At 36.5% G+C, this 24,727-nt stretch overlaps 1 protein-coding gene across 2 annotated transcripts in view; it reads left to right on the top strand.

The window, feature by feature from the left end:
• Positions 1-24,727, top strand: part of TMEM144 (transmembrane protein 144) — an 85,348-nt gene that overhangs the window by 17,999 nt on the left and 42,622 nt on the right. Inside the window, exon 12 of one of the 2 annotated variants that reach the window (XM_064510900.1) lies at positions 13,196-16,428. The exons of the other annotated variant lie outside the window; for it this stretch is intronic. Within the exon in view, the coding sequence (XP_064366970.1) occupies positions 13,196-13,198 (3 nt within the window). The 3' untranslated portion in view covers positions 13,199-16,428. Of the gene's footprint in view, positions 1-13,195; positions 16,429-24,727 lie in introns of those variants that run through there. 2 annotated transcript variants of the gene reach the window in all.

Below are 24,727 nucleotides of genomic sequence, written 5' to 3' on the forward strand. Positions count from 1 at the left end.
AGCTGTGTCCTATCCTACAGTAAGTGAAGGAAGACAGGCTTTGTCTGCTTCTGCACTTCTCAGAAGCTCTGTTTCGGTTGGTGCTGTGGATATGCTGAGCGTGTCTTTGGTCTTTCAGGTTTTTAGCCCATAGCTTTTATGGACAGGACAGCTTGCTGCTAATGGGAATGCTATGACAGGTTAGCAAGCAGTGGAAAAATTCATACTGGCAGAGCCAGGTTTTGTTTGCCTCATTTCAGACTCTGTTTTGCCTGCTGCATTTTATGAGTTGTGTTTTAAGATAAATCTGAAATGGGCAATGAGATTGAGTCTGCTACATCTATCCCTATGAGAGGACTCTGGCTTTATCTCATGCTGGCTGTGCAAGAAACAAAGCTGGCTTATACCTTGGCAGTTAAGATGAATTTAGGTTTTGGTTTTAAGTTGTTACTGTATGCTTTATTGAAAATTGAAGAGTGTTTTCTAATGTCAGCTTATATTTCTGCTACATTTCTTGAGGGATGCTCTCCCAGCATTTCGGTACTGGATATTATTACAGGGATCAGTCAAAAGTTCTCAGGCAACATCACCTCTAAATTCCCTGGTTTCTGCAGAGACTTAATTGTATTTCTGAAGCAAACAAGAAAATTGCAGTCCTGGCCATAGACATTGTCAGATAAATGTGAGCAGCCTGATGCAATTCTCTGGTCTACACTTAACTCAGATTGAAATGGTAAAGCTTTGAGAAGTGCAAACTTAATTGCTTATTGTTAAGGCATTAATTAAAATACTTGTTTATGAAGGGTCAATTACCAAATTTATGGAATGCCTCCTTAGCAGTTATTCTATTGGATCTACCTTGCCAATAGCAAAAAACACCTCTTGCAGCTTTTGCCTGTGAAAAACCCTGTGTGGTAGATCATCAGGATTTATGGCTTTATTATGTATTTATTGAAAAATATTTTCTCATGATGTCCTCTTGGAATACTTTGAGTAAATATTCAAATTTTGAATAAATATTCCAAGATAGTCATCACTGAGAGATTCTTGTTCTTGAAGATTCAAGTTTGCTTTCATATTAAACAGGTCTTTGTTAATCCAACATTTTACAGAGTTCTTTATACAAAACAGTCTGGCAGCAACGGAATTTAGCAAAAGAAAATTCTACAGCTAATATAAATTATCGTGACTCTGTTTACATCAGAGAAGCTACATGTTTTTATATCAGTAGAAGAACTAGTCCAGAATATTTCTAATGTTTTTTTAAGTACTTTGTGTGTATAACTGAAGAAAAAATACCAAAGTAGGACCAAGAATGATGTTCCTTGGAGAAAATTACACTTTCAGTTATTTATTTGGGTCTGTTTAAAGAATTTTTGAGAATATTTTTGAACTTAATTTGTGAATTAGTCTCTGAAGATCCTTAGGAACAAACTAAACTTTAAAATTGATGTAACCTGGGGATTTTTAAGGCCTATTTCTTTTGGGCTGTTGGAAACCACAGAGCTCTGTATCACCTTTTTAGATTTTCTACACCTGTTTATTCCTTTCCTATGTTTATTATCAATTCATTATCCTAGACTCAGTGCCCTATGAATATTAGCTCTGCCAGATTTTTTTTTATTCCTTTATATTCTTAGTAAAAATGTTTGTTATGTGGAAAAATAGTTGAAATACTTTTATTTCTATGACTTTAACCAGTAAAAACTGGTGTTTTATTATCCCAATATATCTTCATTTTTGGTATTCATGTAGGAAGCAATACACTAATAATGAAATTACACATGGAAATACATTTATACAAGTTACTTCCAGTGTCCTAGCATTTCTCATGCTGTGAAGCTTCTAAAAACATTTTCTAAGGAACTAGGAGACAAATCTCATTGTGTCCATGGATAAGAGGGGGTCTTCACCACACTGGTGAGTGCAACAGGAGAGTTGTGAGGAGTGATGTTTCCATCTACTTTGGTTTGCTGCAGTGAGGGGAGTAACTGTGTCCCACTACTCTTAACAGGCAAACCTCAAAGGAAATTGTTTGTTGTTACCATTCAAGAAGCAGGAAAATTGTGGCATGCAACTGATGGGCCATTTACTACTTCTGTTACTTGCGGATGGGGAGAGGAGCGACACAGTTGTTCAGAACATGCAGGGTGATGACTGTTTCCCCCTTTGTCTGGGGTTTGATCCCCGTGGAGGAGGAGGAGCACCAGGAATGCATAGGTCACAGGCTCTTAAGGGATCCAGCTTAGGAGAGTGACTGATCTGCTGCTTAACTTGATAGTAACCCTGCGTATCAAGCAGATGCCTTGACTGTGCAGTTCATTTTCCAGTTGATTTTTGTGTGCAATTTGAAGGTTGGGTTTTGTTGTATCAAGCCGTATCATGGTCTGCATCCCTGGAAGCATGCTCTGCCCATGAGTTCAGCGGTAACAGTGTAGGGGGCTATTGCTTTACTGTGAGTAGCCCAGATATACTTGCATGAACCTCGTTTCAACTTCTGTTTCAGATATTTATGTTCAGCATTTTTTAGTGGAATAATTGAAATTTAGTTCATAAATCCGTATAAAAGCAGCTATTTATAGAAAAATAAAGCTGTAGGTAGTAAAAAATGTATTAGTTTGAGTATTTTTAGAGGTTGGCAGCGTTTCATGTTGTATGATGTAATATTAACAGTAAAATACTCTAAAATACTAAATTAAGCATTTAACAACCTGTGGCTTTTGCAATGTACGTTCTTGGCAACCTTCTTTCTTGCACTCTTTTTCTGGCTTTCTAGACATTCAAGTAAAATGCTTGCCTCATTTTTTTTTTTCTTCTCCACTGATTACACTTATTATAGCTTAGCGCCTCATGCGTTCTTTTTCTTAACCCAATGAGCTTCGTAATGGTACGTTGGATGAAGCAGTAGTGAACTCCACAAAGGGGAGGATATGCTGAGCTATGTACGTGTATTCATGTATGTACACTCTTGTGTTCTCTGTGGTATCGCTCAGCACTATTCTTTAGCGTATCGTACCCCTTATATTTTAAATGAGTGTTTTTGGCAATTGTTGATTTTGCCATACCCACTGCATCGCCTTTGTTTTAAGGGAATTAGTGTTACCATCAAGTAGGAGCTAATGAAATGAATAGACTTTTGCCACGAGTGATATTTCACTCATGTTTCTCATAATATTGCAGAAACAGGTTGTGTCAATTTAAAATGCTACCACTATCCAGTGGTTTGCTACAAACAAGTGCTCCACAACAAAATCAGTGAATAGGATTATGAATTCCTCATGTACTTATGGGCCAAAAATCATCTATAATAACTTATTTTGCTGTGGAAAAGCCATTTGAGGAAATTCTGGAAACAGTGAATGACATCTCAGTTTAGCATGTTAAGAAGGCTATGCCCTTGCCCCTTTGGGTAAAGGGACCATCTGTATTTGATGCGGCAGAGCTGCTGTTACCTAAAAATTGTTTGTTTTTCTTTTTGTTCTCCTTTGGTGAGATGTAGCTTTGATTTTTACTCAAAGCTAAATACTTTGCAAACCTGTGTAAATTTCCAATGTCCTGCTAGGCTTGCAATTTTATTTGTTATTTGTCCTGTTTAGCCTAGTTTCCTTGCCTTTTTAGATAACATCTTGAGTTTATTAGAAATTCAGAATCTTGTCTGCTTTAAACACAGTTTTGCATAAGATTTGACCTTTTATCAGCTATAGATTAAATATTGTTCATTAAATATTGTCTGCTGCTCAGACTTTGTGTTCATTGTTGGTACTTTTTAAGTAAATGATGTATGAAGTTCAATGGTCTCTTTTAGTTTTAAGACTTCGCAAAATGTCAGTGTTGCAGTTGGATCTGAAAATGCAAAAAAATTTCAATTCCCTGCAGGATTTGGAGACCTGTTATGCCTCTTTAGTGAAGGAGAACCTAAGCAGAATGGCTGGAGTCCAGCAAATGGGTTTCTGTATAGCTAGAGTGCATGAAAATAAAGACCTACTACACCATGAAAGACTGTGAACTTCTAATTAAGATGTGGAGGACAGGCAGGAATTCAAGAAGTATGGATGACAAATCAAACCAAGGTGATAGTATTTTAGATGCATTGGAATGAGAAAACTAAAAAGCAATAAAGTTAGAGTACTGGTTTATGATTACCTGAGTTGAGGGGAGTTTCAGCAAGTTAGTCTGAATCTAACATATGATAACTGATTAGGCTTCTAGTTTAGGGACTATCATCTTTCAGTATACCTGGACTCAGTTAGATGAACTCAGTCAGAATCTGTCTCTTCTGGCCTTACACAGTGAAATATGGCACACTGGAACAAGCTGAATCTTAGATCACTTCTGCTCTCTGAGAATACTGCCATTATTTCCCCACGCCATTGTAGTATGTCGTCAGCATAACTTATTTTCCTAGTCACTTGAGTAATTCCATTATTTCTCCTTGTGTCTGTTTTCAGAAGCAGGACTTGACACAAATTTCCATTGTATGTAAGAGACTTCCTTTAGAAATGTGTAGGTACTAAGGCTGGCAAACAATGTCTGAACCTACCAGAGGAAGGAGACCGCAGAAAAGCAGAATAGTGTTTTAGTCCTTCTCTTAAGAGTACTTGAATATGAGCATCGGAAACAAATTTAATTTGTTTAGAAAAGATATTCTCCTATGTAATGAAAAATGATAATTCATAGTAGTATTTCTATCAGTTTCAAAGTGTGATTAAATGCTGTGCTCAATTTACCAGGGAAAAAAACCTTTCAATTTCAAAATGTAAGTATACTTCTTAACAAAGACTATTCATTAAACTGGTGCACATAGTATCAATTTATTCATAAGGCTGTGTCTCATGTAGTTCTTGTAATGTTATCAGAAAAAAAAGTATTTATTGGGGAGAAAAAATTCTACTGCTGATGCTATGATTCAGACTGCTACCTTTTCTAAAATACATAAAGCCATGCCCATTTGCTAGCCTGCCATATATTTTAATTGAGGATCTACGTCGTCTATATGGATTATGCTCCTCTGTATTCTCCTGGAGCTGTTTGGCAGATTTTTAAATCTGTAAGGATAAGTCTGGGACCATAGTTCTTAGAAACAGCAAGTATGTGTCTGTATACCACACTGATGCCAATATGAGGGGATTGTATTGTTCTCCGGATTCTTGTCTTTCATTTTAAAGTCAGATTTAAAAGCGTGTCCTTCAGCTGGAGAAGTTTCACAAGAGGAACCCTTATCTGAATGAGCTGTGTGACGGGTGCACCAGTGGAAGCAGCTGCAGCCTGCTAACAGGGCGCCCACAGAGATATTAGTGGAGTCTGAGATATGACAATCTTGACAGGAGACTCAGATGCACAAAATATATATGCCTAACCAATTCCTGCATGGTGAACTGGAGTGTAGGGAGAATAAAAATAGTTGCCTAAGAAAGCACTATGAGGGCACTCCCAAAGCAACTTAACGGATTTGAAGCAACAGCTAGATGATTTTAAATAGAAACAGTGTGCTTTACACAGAGAAAGACAAAATATCTCTCTCATGAACAGAGCAGCTCCTATATGGGTAGGTGCTGTTCAGTAAGAAGCTTATTCTGCCTGCACAGCTGTCCGTAAACCTGGAGATGCAGGACAGAAGGGGTGGGTAATTTGTCTGTTCCTGTAACCATACCCTCCTCACTTCTGTGGCACAGTGTTACTGTTGTAAAGAAAATCTGAACAACTCATAGGATCACTGTCTGTTTCTGAGGTGAATCTTGAAGAGATACCTTGATGGCTTTAGTTTAATCTGATACCTGCTCCCATATTTCTCTCTTAAACATGAATGAGGGGAGAAAAAAATGATTACATGACAGTATGACCATCACCATTTTAATCAACACACAAGAGAACCTGTAGCACTCAGTGCAGCATTTACTAAGGTGGAAGTTCTATCTTAAAACAAACTCACATTGTCTGTTAATCTGGTTTAGAGAGGAATAAAAACTACTGAATATTTTGGTATATATGTGTATATACCCATAACATATGCTTGTAGAAGCTTCTTAATGTTATCTCAGTGCTCTTTGATACCTCTATTGCTTGCAGCATTCTCTAACCTCTTGCGTGCTCTGCTGTGCTAATCTTGCTGCTTTCTTCTCATCCTCCTTACCGTCAAAACAGTTCTGCAGTAGGGATCTTCAGCAAAGACAAGACATTCCTCAGGCTATCGGGAGAAAAACGACCTCTTCCCCTTACCAGGAGAGCTTGCCTTTCCATGCTTTAGTTAGGTAAAATCTTAGTGAAATTGGGTTAAGAAATAAGAAATTATTAGTAGCTCTGGTATATTAACAAATAAAACAGAGGTTAAACTCTGCTTTAGTAGCTAGTTTTTCAGCAATTGCTTAAAATAATCTGATCATGGCCCAGATATGTACTTCTCATAGCCACAGGCCTTGTTTTCAGAATTAAGCAGCTTCACAGGTTTCAGTCTGTGTTATGCTAAGATATTAATAAGGAATCTGTCTTTTTACTGGAGTCAGGACAGTCTGTTAAAGTTGCATTTTAAAGAGCTGTTAGTGGTACAGTGTGCAATTAGGATTATTTCTCAATTAGACTTTTATTCCCCCCTTTATTTATTTTTTTTACACTTGTGCTTTATGCAAGAGGGAGCGAATGTGGTATTTGCTGCAATGCTTATTCTGTATTTTAATTTAAAAATTTTTCTGTCAGTTGCAAATAGTGAAGATTCAGCAAATTCATCTCATTCTTAGCCTTACATCTTAACCTGTGCTGAGGCTCAATATAAGTGATCCGAAATAAAAACATGCAATTTTCTATATTGTTAGGACAATTATGTTCAGCAATAGTAATGCTGAGAGCAGATACAGGCATTGAAACTGGACAGCTTCAATTTAAAGTTTACTTGAAAAATTACAGACCTATGAAGAGTGAAAGCAAATGATAGAACAATGAGTACATTCATGTAAAACTTGACAAGGTCCTCTTTAGCCTCAGTGCTGTAATTCTGTGGCAATTCCTAAAGACTAGTTTATTTGAACTACAAAATCAAGAATCAGTGTTCATAGGAGGTGCCTAATCAGATTTTCTATTACAGTATAGTTTTACTGTTTTACTGCTTAATGTGACACATTGTGTCTGAAACCGAAACAAACTTTCACGAGCCTCCTAACATCTATCTTCTGCATCATATTGTCACACTGAAGGGGAAAAATTCTTCTGGCTTTGCTATTAAGGTAAGAAAACAGCCTCCTTTGGTCTAACCCTGCAGTGTTGGTAATGGGAAAAGTTCAGTCACTGTCCCCAAGCAAAATACATGTAGGAATATGTTTTAAAATACTCCAGCAGGAGTAGTAATGTTTAATCTAAAAGACTATCTTCTCTTTGGCAAGCGACCAAGAGCAAGTCAAACAAACAGAGAAAGGAGTATTGCTCCCAGATAGTTTTGCTTGTTAGTTAGAGAGTGAACTGAAGCATCACCGTCTTGGAATGGCTTTGCAACATTTGCAAAATATTAGGAAAGAAAGAATGTAATGAGCCTTCAGTTTGAACAGTTATAAAGGTTTTTTGCAAGAGGTGTATAAGGTAGTCATTGTGCTGGAGTGCATGGATAAGTAGCGAGGCTTCCCTGTAGGAAATCAATCTGGAGGTGCTACGAGTCAGCTGAGGAACATAATTCCTAGCCAATATAGGATCCAGCCCTTGTGAAGGAGAACTACAACAAAAGCAACAGAGGAAGACTCTTCTGGTAAAAGCAGAATTTGTGGGAGTGTGCTTTATATTTCCACATCCTTCCAGATTAGATGAAGCAGGAGAGCTGGCTAAATTGCTCCTTCCTAACCCAGGGAAAGATTAAGGATTGCTTTTGTCTTTTAGTTTGGCTTCCCTGCATCTTTTCTTTGCTTACCTAAAGTGAAGGTAGTTTACTGTTGAGGCAGTTATTTGCATATAAAATTAGGACTTCTCTATTTGCTGAAGAAAATAGTGGGTTATTTTAATATTTAATTACTATTAATTTAATTACTAAAAATTTTAATAGGTATGTAATTTTCAAAGGCCAAAGGGAGTTAAATTAGTCTTTAGAAAGGCAGTAGCAGTTTGATGTCTTAGTTCCCAAAGATTCCCTAAAATCATATCCTAAGTACACAAAGGCTAGTTTTGATCTAATTCCCATTTGATTTTATGTAAGGACAGAGTTGAGGTATACCACTTTCTGGCCAGGACAATATCATCTCGCTCTAACTGTATTTAGATTAATGTTAAAAATAGTCTTGTAGAATAGGAGCTTAATTAAGTCTTATGATGCAAATGTTCAGTCAAAATTAAAAATAGAACTATAAAGCAAACTAAATGGAACATGCAAATCTTGGTTGTCTATTTTAGTAATCAGAGTTCTACAAATTGAGATTACTTCTATATAAACTTCCAGTGCCACAAATAGCACCATATGTAATAATAAAATAACTCATTCATAACTGCTTTCATGTCTTATCAAATATTTGTTGAATGCATCTTAAGCCTTAATTTTATATCTGATCTGATTACTGCATTAGTGAAAAATAGGTCTATTGCCTTATTGCATTAGTTATCCATTTATGAAAATAAAAGATTACATTTCCTCCAGTTACTGATGCTAAGAAAGGCTGACAAAAGAGAGAAACAATCTGAGGATATCCCTAATAGAGAAGCCACAACAAAGCAGAATTGAAAACATACAGTATTGTCTGTATGTGTGCGTATATTTGTGTGTGTGTGTATAGGTATGAATAATGTCATTCCAGCCTATAAGGAAGTTTCCAATTTTAATTACCTACGCATCATTTCCAAATTTTTTTTTTTAAGTGTTTCCTTAAAGCAAAGAATCAAAACGAAGGAAGTGGTATAGAGTAAATTCATGTGCTGCCAGGATGTGCCTAAGCTGCTAAACTGCCTAAACGTTGTGAATACAGACAGTTGTTTTAATTAAGAGTCAAAAATAGCAATTTATTGAGCTAAGAGAATTTTTCTGTTTAACTTACTCCAAAATAATGCCACATCTTTGAAAGTGTCATGGTGATAGAGAAACAGTGTTATGGAAACACAGAAAATTCAATTATTATTATTATAGGAAGATATTCAGCTGTAGCTGAATTGAACATTCCCATATTATTGCAGTTTTATAAATAACGTGTGTTTATCATTTTAGGAATTATTTAATTCAGGGTTGCCACTGAATGCTGATACTCCCGCTTCTGATTTTCCTAATGGAAGTATGGGTTACTGTTTATCTTTCTTGTTTCAGGACTGATAATCTGCCTTTTGAAGTTTCATCCTTAGTAGAAATAATTAAGGTTTGACTTAATTCAAGAAATCTGGGGTGTACGTTGTATAAAATGGTAACTCGGATCTAGGAGGTGACATTCGATCCAAGCGTTCAGAAGGCACTGCTGCCAAAGAGGAGGCACTGCATGAGGACCTGGAGCACTCTCATTGGGGTTCCCAGGTGAAGATGAGGGAGTGCTTGCAGAGCTCAAAGCACACAGACCCTTGCTGTTACTTGACAGTATGTTTTCTTCCATAAATTTTTGCTCTGACTAAATGGTACGTTGTCTAATGAAAGTGAAATGTCCCTTAGTTAACTCTGTCATTGTCTCTAACAGAGAAAAATGCTGCAAATGGTGCTGAGGTTGGTTCAGACCTATTAAAACAATTGCAATGGATGTCAAAAATTGGCAGACTAAAACGCTCAGCGAGAGAGAGGGAGGAGACTGTAGGTTCTCATCCTGTTGCGTGTCATGATTAGAGGTGCTGAGATATGAAGTGAGAAGTGAGCTAGGCTCAAGGAGTTTAGAAGAGGATCCTTCATTTCCTTAAATATCCACAAAAGTAGTATTGGATTTTTCTCAGTAGTGCAAAATGATGAAGTGGCAGGAAAACACAGTGGGAGAACAAAGACTAAACAAGGTAAATCTTGAAAAGCCTTAGTGGGGGAAAGAAAAGCAGTGTTCGCCTGTCCCTATCAAGAAATTTTACGTTGACACGGAGCAGAGTGCAGGCTGCTTTCATTTGCTCCCGTTGGAGTGTAGAAGCATTAAGCCTGCACAGTAGACTTGGCAAGACATTTATCCATACTGGCTGAGTAGAACGGAGAGTGCCTCTCAAGATTTTCATGATTGTCCTGCTGCGAAATGTGTAAAAAATAAAATAAATAAAATTAAAAAAGCTTTTAGATGAGACTTGTTTGAAACATAGAAAAATTATTATCACTGCTGTTGGTTAACTAAGATGCAGATGAAAGCTGATACGTCAAAGAGAATATTATTCACACATTTTCTTTAGAAAAGAAGTGCAGCTGCAAGCTTACCTTGTCTGATGAATGTAATTAATGTTGTACATTGCTAATTACCTGTAAGAAAGGTGCTGGTACTACAAACTGAAGGACTCGCAACAGATACGACATTTGAATTACTAATGTGTTTGATAGATTGTAATGATTTCCACCAAAATTTAAAAAGCAGATTTCATTCTGTATGTAATTGGGCCAGAATTCTAGAAATTGTAGGTGTATATAACTGCCTGCAGATGCATATAAAAGGATTTCAGCAATTAACTTTCTAACTACAGGTGTTAGGAGACACTGAAATCAACAAAATTAATGGTTCAACATACTCTGGTACTTCTGAAAATCTTAATCTACATAGAGATGAGTAGGTGCTAAGTACCTTCAAAACGTTGCTCTTATCTCTCTTGGTTCCTAAATCCATTTTGAAAGTGGGGTTTCTGATGAAAATTTTCTTAAATACACTTCAAAATGTGGTGCATCTTAACTTAGGCAAGCAGAAGTTCAGAAGCTGTCTCACTGAAAGCTGATTTTAGTTTCGTTTGTCTTTGATTGCCCTATATGCAGTTTTATTGTCTTCCACTATGGTCTGTCCAAAGTGCACACCAAATTGAAGTATACTGTGCTGTGGTTTAATTTGCCAGACAATACATCTTTTATGGGCTGAAATAGTTAGCACAGCTTCATCTTCAAGTAATTTTGTTTCATTGTTAATGCGTAACAGTGCCGATATGGTATATTTAAGGTGAAATAATTGAGACAAGTTTCTGAATAATATATCTATTCAGTTAGCATTTATTATTAAACCACCTTTTCTGCTTTAAAATTCTTCTGGTATTAGAGAATGACAAAACTTCTAATGATAAGCCCCCATAAAAAGCCACTTTTCATTTTTATCCATTCGGTAACTAAATGCCAAATAAAATACTTTCTAGAAAATAAAAAATTTCAAAATGAATTTAATTTTAGCATGTGTGTCATCACTATATAAATAGCAATATGATGTAATTAATGTAGTAGCCATTATTATTCTCTATTTCATTGGTCTCAATTACAGACCTGAAGCTTCAGGAATGCTTTCATACTGGTGGCTTATAAAATTAAGTAGTTCTTAATTCAAATATTCATTTAGATATTTTTTTCAAGAACTACTGCAAGATGATGGAAAATTCAGTGCTGTAGTTCTTACCAGTTTTAAAGGCATGACTCCGTGTCCCAATCCAGTATCGGGAAGGTTTCGTTACGATCCCAAGGACAAGATTAAGACCCAAAAACTGGTCAAATATCATACAACCTTTTACCTTTATTTTCAACGGAGTGGGGAGAAAAGATGGGGAAAGGCCAAGGGGAGACGGGAACAAGGGTGAGGGGAAAAGATAAACTTGGAAAAGGAACAAAGAAACTAGCTACCACCACTCCGAGTCCAATAGCATCCCACTACCCCCGCCAGAGATCTCCAGTCCTCGCAAACAAGCCCCACCACTCACCCCGTCTGCAGTTTTTTATAGGTTCTTGCCCCGCCTCTGGGAGGTGCTTCCGCGCTTCCCATGCAGATTAGCTGTCGTGCGCAGTCCGCCCTCTTGGAACCTTCCAGAAACGGGCTGGGGGCATCTGGGGGGCTCCTGCTCATGCGCAGATGGTAGATGTGTACGTGCAGTTTGTGCCAGACATGCTGTTCCCCTAGAGGCGGCCTTCTGCCCTTTTCCTGCCCGTTTTCCCCCGTGCAGGTGCACGAGGCTGTTTACCTCGTGGACAGCTCCCGGGGGTGCCGGTGCAGCCTTGCCCGACACACCTTGGCAGTAGCAGCTCTGCAGCAGCAGCAATGTCGAGACAAAACTTCATTTAGTACCAGTTCTCTACACTTGGTTTGCTGTGCTTGCCTTGACTGCCGCTTGAAACACAGTCAATTCAATATTGCAATATCAAGAACTCTGAAATCATGTAGATTTCAATAAGAATCATGTGTCCATCATCTCTAAGGAACAGGCTCAAAATCTGTTTATGTAAGTACTAAACATATAAATGATAAAACCATATGCATGATGTTACAGTATCTGCTATCTACCCAAGGGAAAAAAGGCGAACTAAAAGCTCTTTCAGACTAAAATTTCTTATGTAATTGGATGTTAGATTCCTGATAGTAGTTGGTAATATTTTGTGGTTTAAGAAACATGAATATCTCAGAGACAATTTTCTAGTTTCCTTCTGTTTTATTTTGTTTCTTGCACTCAGTGTGCTATGTAAAACCTGAAATGAAATAATCTTCAGTATTGATTACTGTAATAGATTTTCTTGATTCTTAAATTCAAAGAAATAACAGGAATTATCATGTAGAGAGAAAAAACAGTATAGTTACAAATATAGTGACTATTCCTATTTTGTAATTCAGCCCTTGAAAGGGAACAAACAGTTTATCACTTGACTGTTATCTGTATCTTCTGAGGAGTGACTGATAAAATATTGGCAGCCAGGTCAATTCTGTGTGAATTTTCCTGCTCAAATAAGTGCTTGACAGTAAGAAATGGGTGCAGTGGAGACTCCTGTGGTTAATCGTGGTCTTACAAATTTTATTGGGGGAAAAAAAGTCCTCAAATACTTTAAAAAAAAAATTGTGGTTGCAGTTAATGTTTTTCTGAGGCAAATAGGCACTGAGGGTACTCTGCACTAAAAGCTGAAACTTTGCTGGCTGTTAGTGGAAAACACAGAAGTACTGTTGTTTTTTTTACTTGAGATTATTGTTCTCTCCCTGAATTTAGCTAAGAGGGGAATTCGACTGAGAGAACAGCATTGACTAATGCCAGTAGTATAATTTCTATCTTACATCCCATTCCAAAACCTAATGATTTGATAGGTTTGTGTTCCAGTAAAAATGTCCTGCCTTGATTATATTTTCACCGATCTTTCTTTTTTTCCATCTAGTAAACTGAAGAGACTGACTGTGGCTGCTTCTGAGCAAACCATGGTAGATGGCAGGAGTAGACCTGTGATGAGGGAACCAAGACTGTGCATTTCAGACCTCTCTAATGTCCAAAATCTGACTGTTCACCTTAAGCAATTGACACCTCCAATATTTATATCATTTAAATGATAGTTCTCAAATATTAAGTCAGTAAATATGTGCTGAGAAGGCTGGAATTTCAGGTAAAAATTGCCTGTCAATCTAAATATTTTTCTTCTAACTGACTTGTAGGCTATCCTTGAAGAACAAATGATTGAAAGAAAATTCCCAGGAAAAATACAAGCTAAGAGCAAAGTGTGGCCAGTATAAAGATGTCTAATTACTAAGTTTTGACATGTGCTTTCCCATCTGAAAACTTGATAGTGTATGTTAAAACTGCTGCCTTCAGTTTCTAATTTTCTTTCATAGTAGAGACACCCAGATTTTTCCAATTCAACAGCTTTCAAATTATTTAGTTCTGTATAAAGCATGAATTATCAAGTATGCGTAAATTACAAGTGCTCTTACAGTGAAAAATATTCACTTCACTAGAATCTTGTAAATGAAACATGAGCACTTAGTACAAGAACTGCATTCTTATTGAGAGTCTGCTTTAAAAATCCGAATTTCTGATTTTCATGTTCACTTATCTTCACCCTATCTTCACTTACATTGTGATCTAAATATTTGCTATTTTTTTTGATTGCCAAAACTACCAATCAAATAGTAATAAAATAAGAAAAATAAGAAAAAATTTTGAAGCATGCTCCTTATGCACTTTTTATTCTGATTCATGATGAATCTTCATGATTTTAACATTACTTCATGATTTTAAAAGTGGTGAAAAAAAGACTTAGCAGTATATATAACACAATGATAGAACTCCATCACAAAACTTTTCTCCTTTCTCCAGTAGATTTCCTATTTGACTTTTTTTAATTTGCTTTCATTTACTAGTTGATGATTATGAAAAAGTGTAAATCAATAAAATAAGATAATTACTTCTTTCACCTTCCTAAATAGAGTATTTCTGTGAGTTTGAAGAGATGGTTCTCTAAAACAGAACAAAGGTGGGTATTGAAAAACAGAAGCTCACTTCTACTTTGGCCATTTTTGAAAGATTGCTTCAAATTTTTAGAAACTATTCCTTTTTGATTTCACTATGCTTCATAGTTTTAATACTATTTTTACATAGGATTTTGAGCAGCTTCTAGCACTGATTTTTCCTGTCTTGTTTTTTTTTAATGTAGTGAAAGTCAGAATTTTTGAAGACTATGAACTCTGTACTTAAGAGCAAAAGAAGAACTTATGCCAAGCGAAATTCAGACAAAAAATTGCTGTTCCTAATTAAATTGAGGCCTCCCTCAAAAAGGCACTAGTCTAGTTTGTTGTGTGTGATACTGTATTGTCTAGAAAGAAAAAATAAGATTCAGATAGTGTGGTTTATGTGGAAGAAAAAGCCACAATGAGATTCCTCAAGCTAGGAATGCAACTAGGAATCCACAGAGAGTTTGCAAACCTGTTAGATGTTCACTCTCCCTGCAGTCAGAGCAGAAGACAAAGGGAAGGGCAGAGATCTGCAACGGAAGTTACAATTTACAGCTCAATTCTTTTATTCTTCTCTATAGAATAGCTTCAGATTTCTGAGTGGGGGAAAAAAACCTTTCTTTCTTCTGCTACCATAGACATAGACTTCTTACCTTTTTATTGACAAGCTTAATGTCAATTTACCAAGAGGAGATGAGAAGTCAGCCAATGAGTGAACACTAAAATACTCATTAATGCATTAACAGATCTAGCCACTTGTCTTTGCTGCTGCTAGCTAAGATGCTGAGCTTGAAAAAGGCTGAATCAGTTTTAGTCTCTGATTTTGCCCCAGATATATAGGAAACACTGGCACAGCAGTTTCCAATGCTGTGAATCCACCTAACTTCAAGTGTTTCCATCTCAAGACACAAGATGTGCAGGTGATGAGGTTATGCAGCAAGAACTTGATGAGCCACATTAGCAGAGGCTGAAGGCAGGGAAAAGAGATCACCAGTAAAAAACAGAAGTCACAGGAGATGCATTACATCAGGTACTGTATCTTACTTGTTTGTCAAGCAAAGAATCAAACCCATTTTAGCAATTACGAATTCTCAGGAAGGATTTGTCCTGTGAATATAGAGATTATCAACTTACCTGTATTTGCTTAAAAAAAAATACTGAATTTTAATTACAGCAATGGTGTTTCTTTGTTCTGATGCTATGTATATTAGGAATTCTATTCCTAGATGAGAAATCGAACTTCATTTTGCTGACAAAAATGTGTTTTCTGCTCTAACTATACTATATGTTAGAGTTGGAATACTATTATAGACATAAAACATGAACTGGTTGAAAAAGCAAAGGGTAGTAATGTTATTTCTTATGAAAAGAATAACTTGTCTGAACTCTAATAGAACTCTCTCTGTATTCGGTCAGTAGGTTGGAATGATTATGTGAGGTGAGGTTACATAGCTATACACATGTTCTCTGTCAGGCAAGCCAGTTCTGAAGTATTTTTTGAATTTAAATCATGTAGTTCCAGCCCCGCTGTTTATGGTGTTTTGAGCTCATCTCAATAACGGGGAGTCTGTTAAATGTTGCACTCAGGAAAACTAAACATCTGAAAAATATTAATTTCTTAATGTACAGAATGATCATTACTAGCTGCAAAATCACAGTTACTTCTGGGAATGCTCCATGTTGGTAAAGTGAGCCTTGCAGTAAGTAAGTACAACTGCTGAGATAATTAGAATTTGAAACTTGAAGCTTAAGGTTAACTTCATTATAAAGACAGAGAGATGAGATGTTGAGACATTTATTTGAATCCATGCATAATAAACAGAAATGGTCACATGCTTATGCAACTGGAAGAAAAAGAAACCTTGAGCTGGTCGACATCACCAGGAAGGTAATTGATAAAATAAAGATGTCTTCATTGTGCCAGGTAACTTATGAACCAGTAATCATCTGTTTCTCAAGGCCTATTATATTTTTCACTCTGAAAATGTACCTGTTTCAGAAATGCACCTATTTCAGAAATCAAGTACCTGGATCTACTTTGGATCAATAGAAAAACTAGAGTTCTTAAGCTGGTGATGAAGTATGACAAATATTAAAGTAAATTTTTCTTTCAATAATAAAAAAGTATCTTCTGTTCAATGTTACTTTTTTCTTTTTTAATGCACTTCATAAATACAGTAGGATTTTCTTTATTGATTTGGAGTGTTTTAGAAAACTGCCAGTCTGAAGATATATGATTTCCTAGATTTTAATCTTCTATTACAAGGTATTTTGATAAAATTGTCAGAAGCTAAACTGAAGTTGTATTAAGAAGCTCATAAACTGGAGAAATGTTTTTGTATTTTTCTAAAAATACTTCTAATGAAATAATAGGGCAGCTGCTCCCACATAATTAATGAAACCAACTTCTTTACAAAACTGATGTGGAAAGTAATTTAAGCCTAGAATTGTCAGTGTATATTTAAAAGTCGGACTCCTTTTTGTTTGAATTCCACAATGCGTCACGCGAAATGATTTGCAGCTAATGTTATTTACAATGCTGCAATACAAGGTACAAATAAAAGTATGATGTGCTGCAAATTCTTTCATCTATGGAGCAAAGGGTTTATAAGTGGGATCTGTGGTGTATCAATCAGGTGCTAGCAATAGAGAAAACTTCCTAAGTAGGTCATTTGGCCTTTTGTGGAGGAGTTTTTTTGGAACAGGCTACTCGATTATTTCTAGTGGCAAAGTGCTGCCTGCAAATGTTATTTCATTCGGTGAATATTCTTGGCATTAAAAATTGTTCTCCCTAAACTGTAGACCAGAATTTTATGTTTAGGAAGCAACAGTGAATCCTTTAAAAGTAATTCCTTATTTGCCTGCTTTGATGCATCTTTTTGTGAAGCATTGCATACTAGAAATGATGTGGAATTGAGCCTAGTTTGGCATGGTAATTCCTAAATTCTTTTCCTTGGAAACTCTTCTTTCAACATATATAGACATTGTATGTGACTGTTTTCAAGAGACTAGCTAGATGCATTCTACCATTTCAAACAAAAGATATCTTCCACCATTGTTGTAATGTATTTTTAATTAGGAAACTTATATGATTTAGCTTAAAACACTACTAGAAGAGTTGGCAGTTTAGTTGCACTTCAATGTCTGTACTATTTGCTGGATGAAATAATGTGCCATTTAATATTGCTATGGGTGCGACAAGGAAAAATAATTTATTTAATCATTGCACAGGGAACTATAACATACTGGGAAGATAAATCAGTAAGGGAAATATTACACACTTTTCTGTATTTGGGCAAAAATGCAGTGCTGGAGTCTATAGGTAGAGACTGTGTACTTTCAGAGAAGAGAAAACTTTTTGTCAGTTTTTGATGTCAAATATGACTGTCTTCTTCAATAAATGACTCACCGTTCTTTCTGTAAGATTATGCACTGTGGAAAAGAACATCAGCAGAAGCTATCAGGGCCATACAGGGGAAGAGGAATAAAAACAGAAAGAGATGCTGCACAGAGAGCTTTACTTTGGAAATTCAGTGCTAAACATGGCCAATCTCATGCTGAAGAAATCTAAACCCACCACAGCACTGACGAGATCATATACAAATTAGTGATGTTACCCAAATTTACATTCAACGTTTTGCAGACATCAGCTTACTGATCTTGAAAACTAAGGCCTTGTCAGAGAGAAAGAGGATTATGTCCATTAATTCCTATGTAACAGAGGATTATTTTATTTGTGATACATTCTCTACAGTTGTTAAAAACTGTAATTAAAAATATAGCTTTTAGAATTCCGATTCAGAAAAGGGGAAGAACGTTGGCAGAGTACTACTGCATTCTGTCAGCTGTATGGAAAAGTGACATGTTTATGGCTAAATTTTTCTCCTCAAAACAGAAGTTTTGACAACTTGACCATCTCCCTTTCCCTGCATATCTTATCATCAGAAATCCTACACCCTTCTCCAACCATTCTCCTGCCTTTCCTCTTGTAGTCTAAATTCATTGTGCAGTCATCTTCTGTTACCTTGTCTTTTTAATCCTGTAGATCCAACCAAGGTTACCCTAAATGGCCTACAGTAAAGAGCTACTGGCCTTCTGCTGCAGTCACCAGGAAGCTAACATTTGCATGCATGTTATTGTTAGCACTCAACAGTCTGTATGTTTAGTTTGCTTGGCAAAAGTTCACCAAACCAGTCACTTTTGCAGAAACAAAAAAAAAGCTTGCTAATAGCCACTTCTGTAAGTAACTTCCGTTGAACAGTTGCAACCCATCCAACCTATCAGGAAAAGATCAGGATTATCGGACTTTTGTAGGGCTTGAATTTTCTTCTCCAAAGCTAGATTTAAAAAATGATTAATATTAGAGTTCTGTGGTGGGCAGGGTGATCAAAGCGAAGTGAGACACAGGAGAGTCTCTGTACTGATGATGTGAGCTCATGAGTACCTGTAATCAGTACCTTTTACCCTTCTGTGCTGAAAAGCAGTGCAGGGGGTCAAGAATAGATTTCAGGGGGCAATATAATGTTGACAGCAAAATGGAGTTCAGGGACTGTGTGAAAGGTAATTTAAGATTTGGTGGAGACCCCAGAAAAAATATGAAGAGAGAGATGGAAAAACTTTTGAGAAGCAGGAGAAGGGAGGACACCAGAACAAAAGAGAGAAGAGAAAGAGCACTGAAGAGAAAGAGGGACAGTAGTTAGAAATGGGAAAGAACAGAAGGACAAGTAAGAGAGGAAGTACAAACAAGAAATATCATGGATCATAAAAGTGTAAGGGTAGAAGGGAGTAAGCATAACTAGGGCCAACTAAGAGATATAAGTGATGCAAAGAACAAAACTAAGAATGAAAAGGAAGAAAAAGATTTGAGGCTACACAGAGGAGGAATGTTTTGAAGAAGAAAAAGACGAAAAACAAAGGGAAGGATGGGAAGGATAAGCGGTAGAAGCAGAAGGGATGAGGGGAGATGTACTAATTAATCTGTCAAGAAAATTTAGAAGCATTAACAGGTGTGTTCAGTTTTGACGTAATGCAATACAGCAGTGCACATACACATGAGTGCATGACAACATGGATAAAATAATCAGAGCACAAGTTGCTTGTACTGTAGGTTCACTTAAATTCCTTAGAGATTTTTCAAAATGAGAGGAAGAAGCCAGAGTGCATGGAAAAACATATGCAGAGTCCTAGATGCAAATGTTGTAAGACCCAGATTGCCTGGCCAACGCTTGTACCTAGGACTGCTAGTGATTTCCAGCATGTGAAATTGGTGGCCTCTATTTTCTTACATTTATTCACTGAAGCACTGGCAAAAAAGAAAAAAACACATAGAAAATGTGAAAGAAACATATCAAAAGACTGGCCTTGCAGTTCTTACATTATTTAGTTAGAACAACATGTGAACGGGGACGGAAATGGACACTGAACAGGGCATGTGCAGCTATGAATATTTGTCAAAGCATCTATTTAGAAAAGGTCAAGCCTCGGTGGGCCACGTTTCCTGATGGCAACTTTCAATGTTGCTGGGGTCCAGTGGTTACCACAGCAATGTAAATATTTTGGTGTTATTCACTGGGGAAATATATTACTTACTCTCAGTAAATCCCAATCCTCTACCTTTTATTGTTTTCTGTGTCAACATCATCTCTTTCCTTTTGGTTATTTGAAAGCTGTTTGAAATTAAATTGAAGAAATAAATATTTTGTGAATGTTTTAATTTAAGTTTGTGAAGGAATACAGAAAGCAAGAGCCCCCAAAATGCGTCTCAGACCATATCTTCAGGTTACTTTTCAAGAACATGATGGAAATTCACAACTCAGAATTATTATGGGTTCTTTTGCAACGTTTGCTCTTCAGATCTTTATTATGTGAAGTGGAGCCTTGTCCTCTTTATTTTAATAATACATCTCAAAGATGAGCTTTCATTCTGTCCTGTCACTGCATGTTTCCCTCCCCTCTTTTTTTAATCATTTTTCCTGGCCTGTTTTTTACAGTAGCATTTTTAATTTTTTAGCTTCTGAAGCCAAGAGCTGTCATACAACTGTAGACCTCTACCCCCTTTCTTACCTAGATGTTCAAGGCAGCACGGCAACAGCATCCTGGTTATTTGCTCAAACAACAAGAGCTTCCGTGAGCCATGTGTAAGCCCCATTGACTAGACTTAGGTACGGCAGCATATAGATACTGCTCCCTAGGCACCAAAACAATCTCATTTTACATTGCAGTCCTCAGAAGATAAGTGGTGATATCTTTTAAGAGCATGCCATGTCTCTTCTGCGTTCTACGATTAATGGTGCTTACTGTACAATGGTTAGGTAAACAATTTCCAATATGAAAAGCAGTAAGTATGGGGAGAAGAGAATTAGGAATGACATCTCTATATTTCTTGAGCGAAAACCTCTAAAACTATTGAATTCCATAGCATACTGAGACTTCAGGATCATTTCATGGTTTTTTGGTCTTTCTATTCCTTGGTGTTTCACAATAAAAAACAAATGCTGGCAAAGGTACTTTTTCTGACAGCTGCAGCCTGCATTAATTTAACATTTCTCCTTAAACGTTAACAACCTTAAACTAAGGGTTTCTATGTGGTTGAAAAATGTTGTGATCCTTGTTCAATAGTAGTATGCCAGCAAAAGTCCTTCAGATAGACAAGTTAGATGGCCAAACTGCATTTTTCTCAACAGAGCTCACATAAACCATTTACCACAATGGTACAGTGCAATATTGTTAATATACCTTCATTTGTATTGAGTGATTTGCCACTACAATACCCAGCTATGCTGGAGTGGTGAGGCATTGTTAGAACTGAAAACACTTAAGAACCCAAGTGATAGTATTTCTCAATCTTAAAAAAAAAAATCTATGCATGCAGAGCAATATGCTCAATCGTATACAAGTTAAGCAAAAAGCATGTTTCCCGATTTCTTTTCTTTTTGTTATCTTACCCTTTACCTAGTTTACAGAATTTTTATTTGCGGTAGTTCCCTACTGTCCTTTTAATTGTTATTACTAATAATAATATTGACACTTTTTAGTAAAGCTTATATATTTAAGGCAGATTGGTTGTCTAAAAGAGATTTCTGTCAAAGAGATGATATCAGCAGAAGGATTAGCTTCTTTTCCTTCATGCTTTGAAACAAAGCTGGCTTTTTAAAAGTCTTACCAATCTATTAAAGATAATGTTGCAGATTGTTTAGGCTCAATCTGATTACTCAAAGCCAGTTAATTAATCTTCAAATGCATATTTAATCATGGACCCTATGCATTTCAGCATGCTTAGAATTGTAGGGTTCAGACATTACTTTTGAGGAAAAGGTGAAATGAACAAAATGTAAGATTTGAGAAGTATGTATTTTAATAAAAAGTATCTTTAAAAATGGATGATTTGGGGATATGCAGTACTGATTCAGATTCCAGTCTCCAGATTACTGGCTTCTTTTGAGTAGAAAGGTGACTGAAAGTTAGTATTACCTGACAGCTGACCTGTGTCTTATGTGAATGAGTTAACTAGTCACAGTTCAAATCCAGCTGGCAAGGGTGTACGTAGTAGTTACCACTGAGTGTCATAAACATGCAGTATTCCTGGGTGTCTCAGCCTGCAGGCTAAAGATCAACCTAGTAGTAGAGAGAGAAGACATGGGCAAGACAATGCATGTTGCCTTTCCCTAGGATATATTTTTTCTTTCAGAGCTAATAACTCAGCTCTTTTCTGGAAACTGACACAGAAATTTTTGCAGGAAATTTTGAAAACTCTTAAGATAGGTATCTCTGTTCAATTTCACTTTAGCAACACACACTTGATTTGATGTCCATTACTGGTATGTCCATTTACTTCATCCATTTGCCCGAAACAGGGACATTTCTACTCGTGCTTGGTCTTTCATTACTTATAAACTTTTTACTGTTTTAAAGAGGTACTAACAGTTTATTATTTTTAAAATGAGCAATTTCAAAAGTCTGGGTTTGGCTAGAGCAACCCTAAAAAGCATGTGTCTGTTTTAAAAAGTCAGCTACAAACTACTTTTTTTCCCTTTCCCATCTTTTTTTTAAGTGTAGCAATTTTCTGTGACACTTTTAACTAAATAATAGAAATTTCTGATTTTCAGCTTGATGACCTTCTTTATAAAGAGCAGTTTGAACTACTACTTTATTTAGTGAAGTAGCATCATAACATTTTCTGTAGCAACGTTACGATGTCACTGCTGCTGAATTCTGATCTCTGCAAGATAAGACTATGAGACTGATTATGAATCAGAACAGCCTCACAACTTAAAGGAGGAAGCAAAGTAAAGCAATAGCTAAGTACATTTCTTTTTGTAAGAGTGCACTCTAAAATTCACTTCTATATGCAATTTTTCCTTTAAAAAGAGTTGTACTACAAATGCATGATACTGGCTGTGGAAAGCATGCTCATTCTGAGAGCCAAGAAATGATTTAAACTGACTATTTCTAAACACAGTTGTTCCTTTAACATATGAGAGAAATGGGCTTACTCCATTGCCAACTGTGAAAGAGTTAACTTGATTCTTACCTATCTGCAGAGTTGATTAAGCTATTAGTTATAAGTAAGGCACCTGATAAATGCAAGCCTACTTTGTCCCTCCCCCCCCCCCCCCCCCAAGAATTTATTTGCAGAGGAATAGTGCATTTGAGAAGGCTGTTGTTCCCAAATACCCACTGAAACAGGTCATACATTTTCAGCTCCTGGAGATTTCACAGACCTCCTGATGATGGTAGGCACTGTTTAGAAGGTGTTACTAATTCTTTGGGTTACATTGTATTATTCCTTCCACTTAATTAGAAGACTGAGTGATTTCAGTCATAATAATACCACTCTTAAAAATCTGTTAGGAACCTCCAACGTTTTGGTTACATATTGCAAGGAACCTGAACACTGGCTGATACAAATCTGAAATAGAAAAGCACTGAATCCTGTGATTAACTTCTTACTATTGCATTAAGGAGAACTTCGATCTATCAGGATACAAAATGAGAGCTACTGAAGTGTGAAAAGGAACTGCAGTTACTTGGGTTTCCTTAGGTGTGCTGTTTCCTTAGAAATGAAGAGGAGGATATAAACAAAACTCAGCAAATACTTCTCTGTTAGCAGAAGGGAATTCAGCTAGTAGTTATTATTTACAAAACTGCTCTAAGTCATAGGGGTCTTTGTTTTCCTGAGTTTAGAAGGACAACTTTTAAAGGGGCTTTTTTCAGAAAGATACAATGGAAGAAAAACTGAACCCTAAGAGGACGGTCTTTGAGAAGGATGAGTTAAGCAGAAGTCATCAAGAAAGTTTGCAGCATCTATTGGTGCTGCTTATATAACAGGATGTACTTGTCATGGAATGTAGTTTTTGCAGAATCTTGTTTCATATCTGAAAAGTTTTAAAGAAGCAGTGAACACTAATCTGATGTGACAGCTAACAGGCATGACCAATGTATTAGTTGTCACAACACTTTTGCTAATATAGAGCTTTCTTTCATTTCTTTGCTTTCTGTCTAATCGTGTATTTTCAGGCATGAGTGGTAAAAATGTGTTTTTTAAAAATGACAGCTTTTTGTGAATAGTGAAATTAAATTAGCAAATAATCTGAGCAGACATACAAGATTTTATATATAAATCTTGGACATTACTTGGAAAGTCTTTGGAAGCACATTATTTAACTGCTTATGGAAAGATTTCTTACCTTTAATTTTGAAATATCTGGTGCTGTTCCCAGAGGAACAAATATGAGCCTGACAAGATAATGGTATAATTTAATTAGATATCAATTTGTATAATAACAGAGTAGAGTATCTTACAGCATTTTACAGCTACTTTGTACTCAAGAGACTGGATGATCAGGTCACTTGATAGCATTCCGTCTGGGAAGGAATTTGTCCTGCTTGATAAATACTATTCTGTATTGTATGAAAACCTACTCTATGAAACTGTTCAGCTTTTCAAAGCTGCATTGATCATGGGTCACAAAGCACCCAGGCCCTTCTTCCCTATATATTGGTTGTAATAGAGCTTCTTCCATCTGAATTGTTTTGTGGTACAGGAATCTAATCACTAGTATGCAGTGTCTAGAGGGAACTCAGGCAGGAACAATATGGAAAAAACACTTTGACATTGACTCTGAGAAAGCGTTCTCTAAGTTTCCTTATGCATTTTTACTGCAGCAATGAATGCCTCTGTAAGCGTGAACAATTAAGTATGCAAAGCAAAAAGGCACTCGGCATCTGGCAGAATTGGACCTTAATTGTATGATTTGCTCTCGTTATTTGTACTGGGCATCGATAGAGGTAAATGGGCATTTTTGGTTTATAAATCAATAGCTAGATGCATCTAACACAGATAAGCAAACTTCCAAAACCCAATGTGAGCCACTTTGGCAACTCTTGGGGGTCACTTGAAAATGTCCTCCCCCCCCCCCCCCCCCAAAAAAAAAAAAAAAACCTGGATTTTAAAAGAAACATTTTTT

Source organism: Dromaius novaehollandiae, chromosome 4 (assembly GCF_036370855.1).
Source record: "Dromaius novaehollandiae isolate bDroNov1 chromosome 4, bDroNov1.hap1, whole genome shotgun sequence".
Classification (NCBI taxonomy): Eukaryota; Metazoa; Chordata; class Aves; order Casuariiformes; family Dromaiidae; genus Dromaius; species Dromaius novaehollandiae.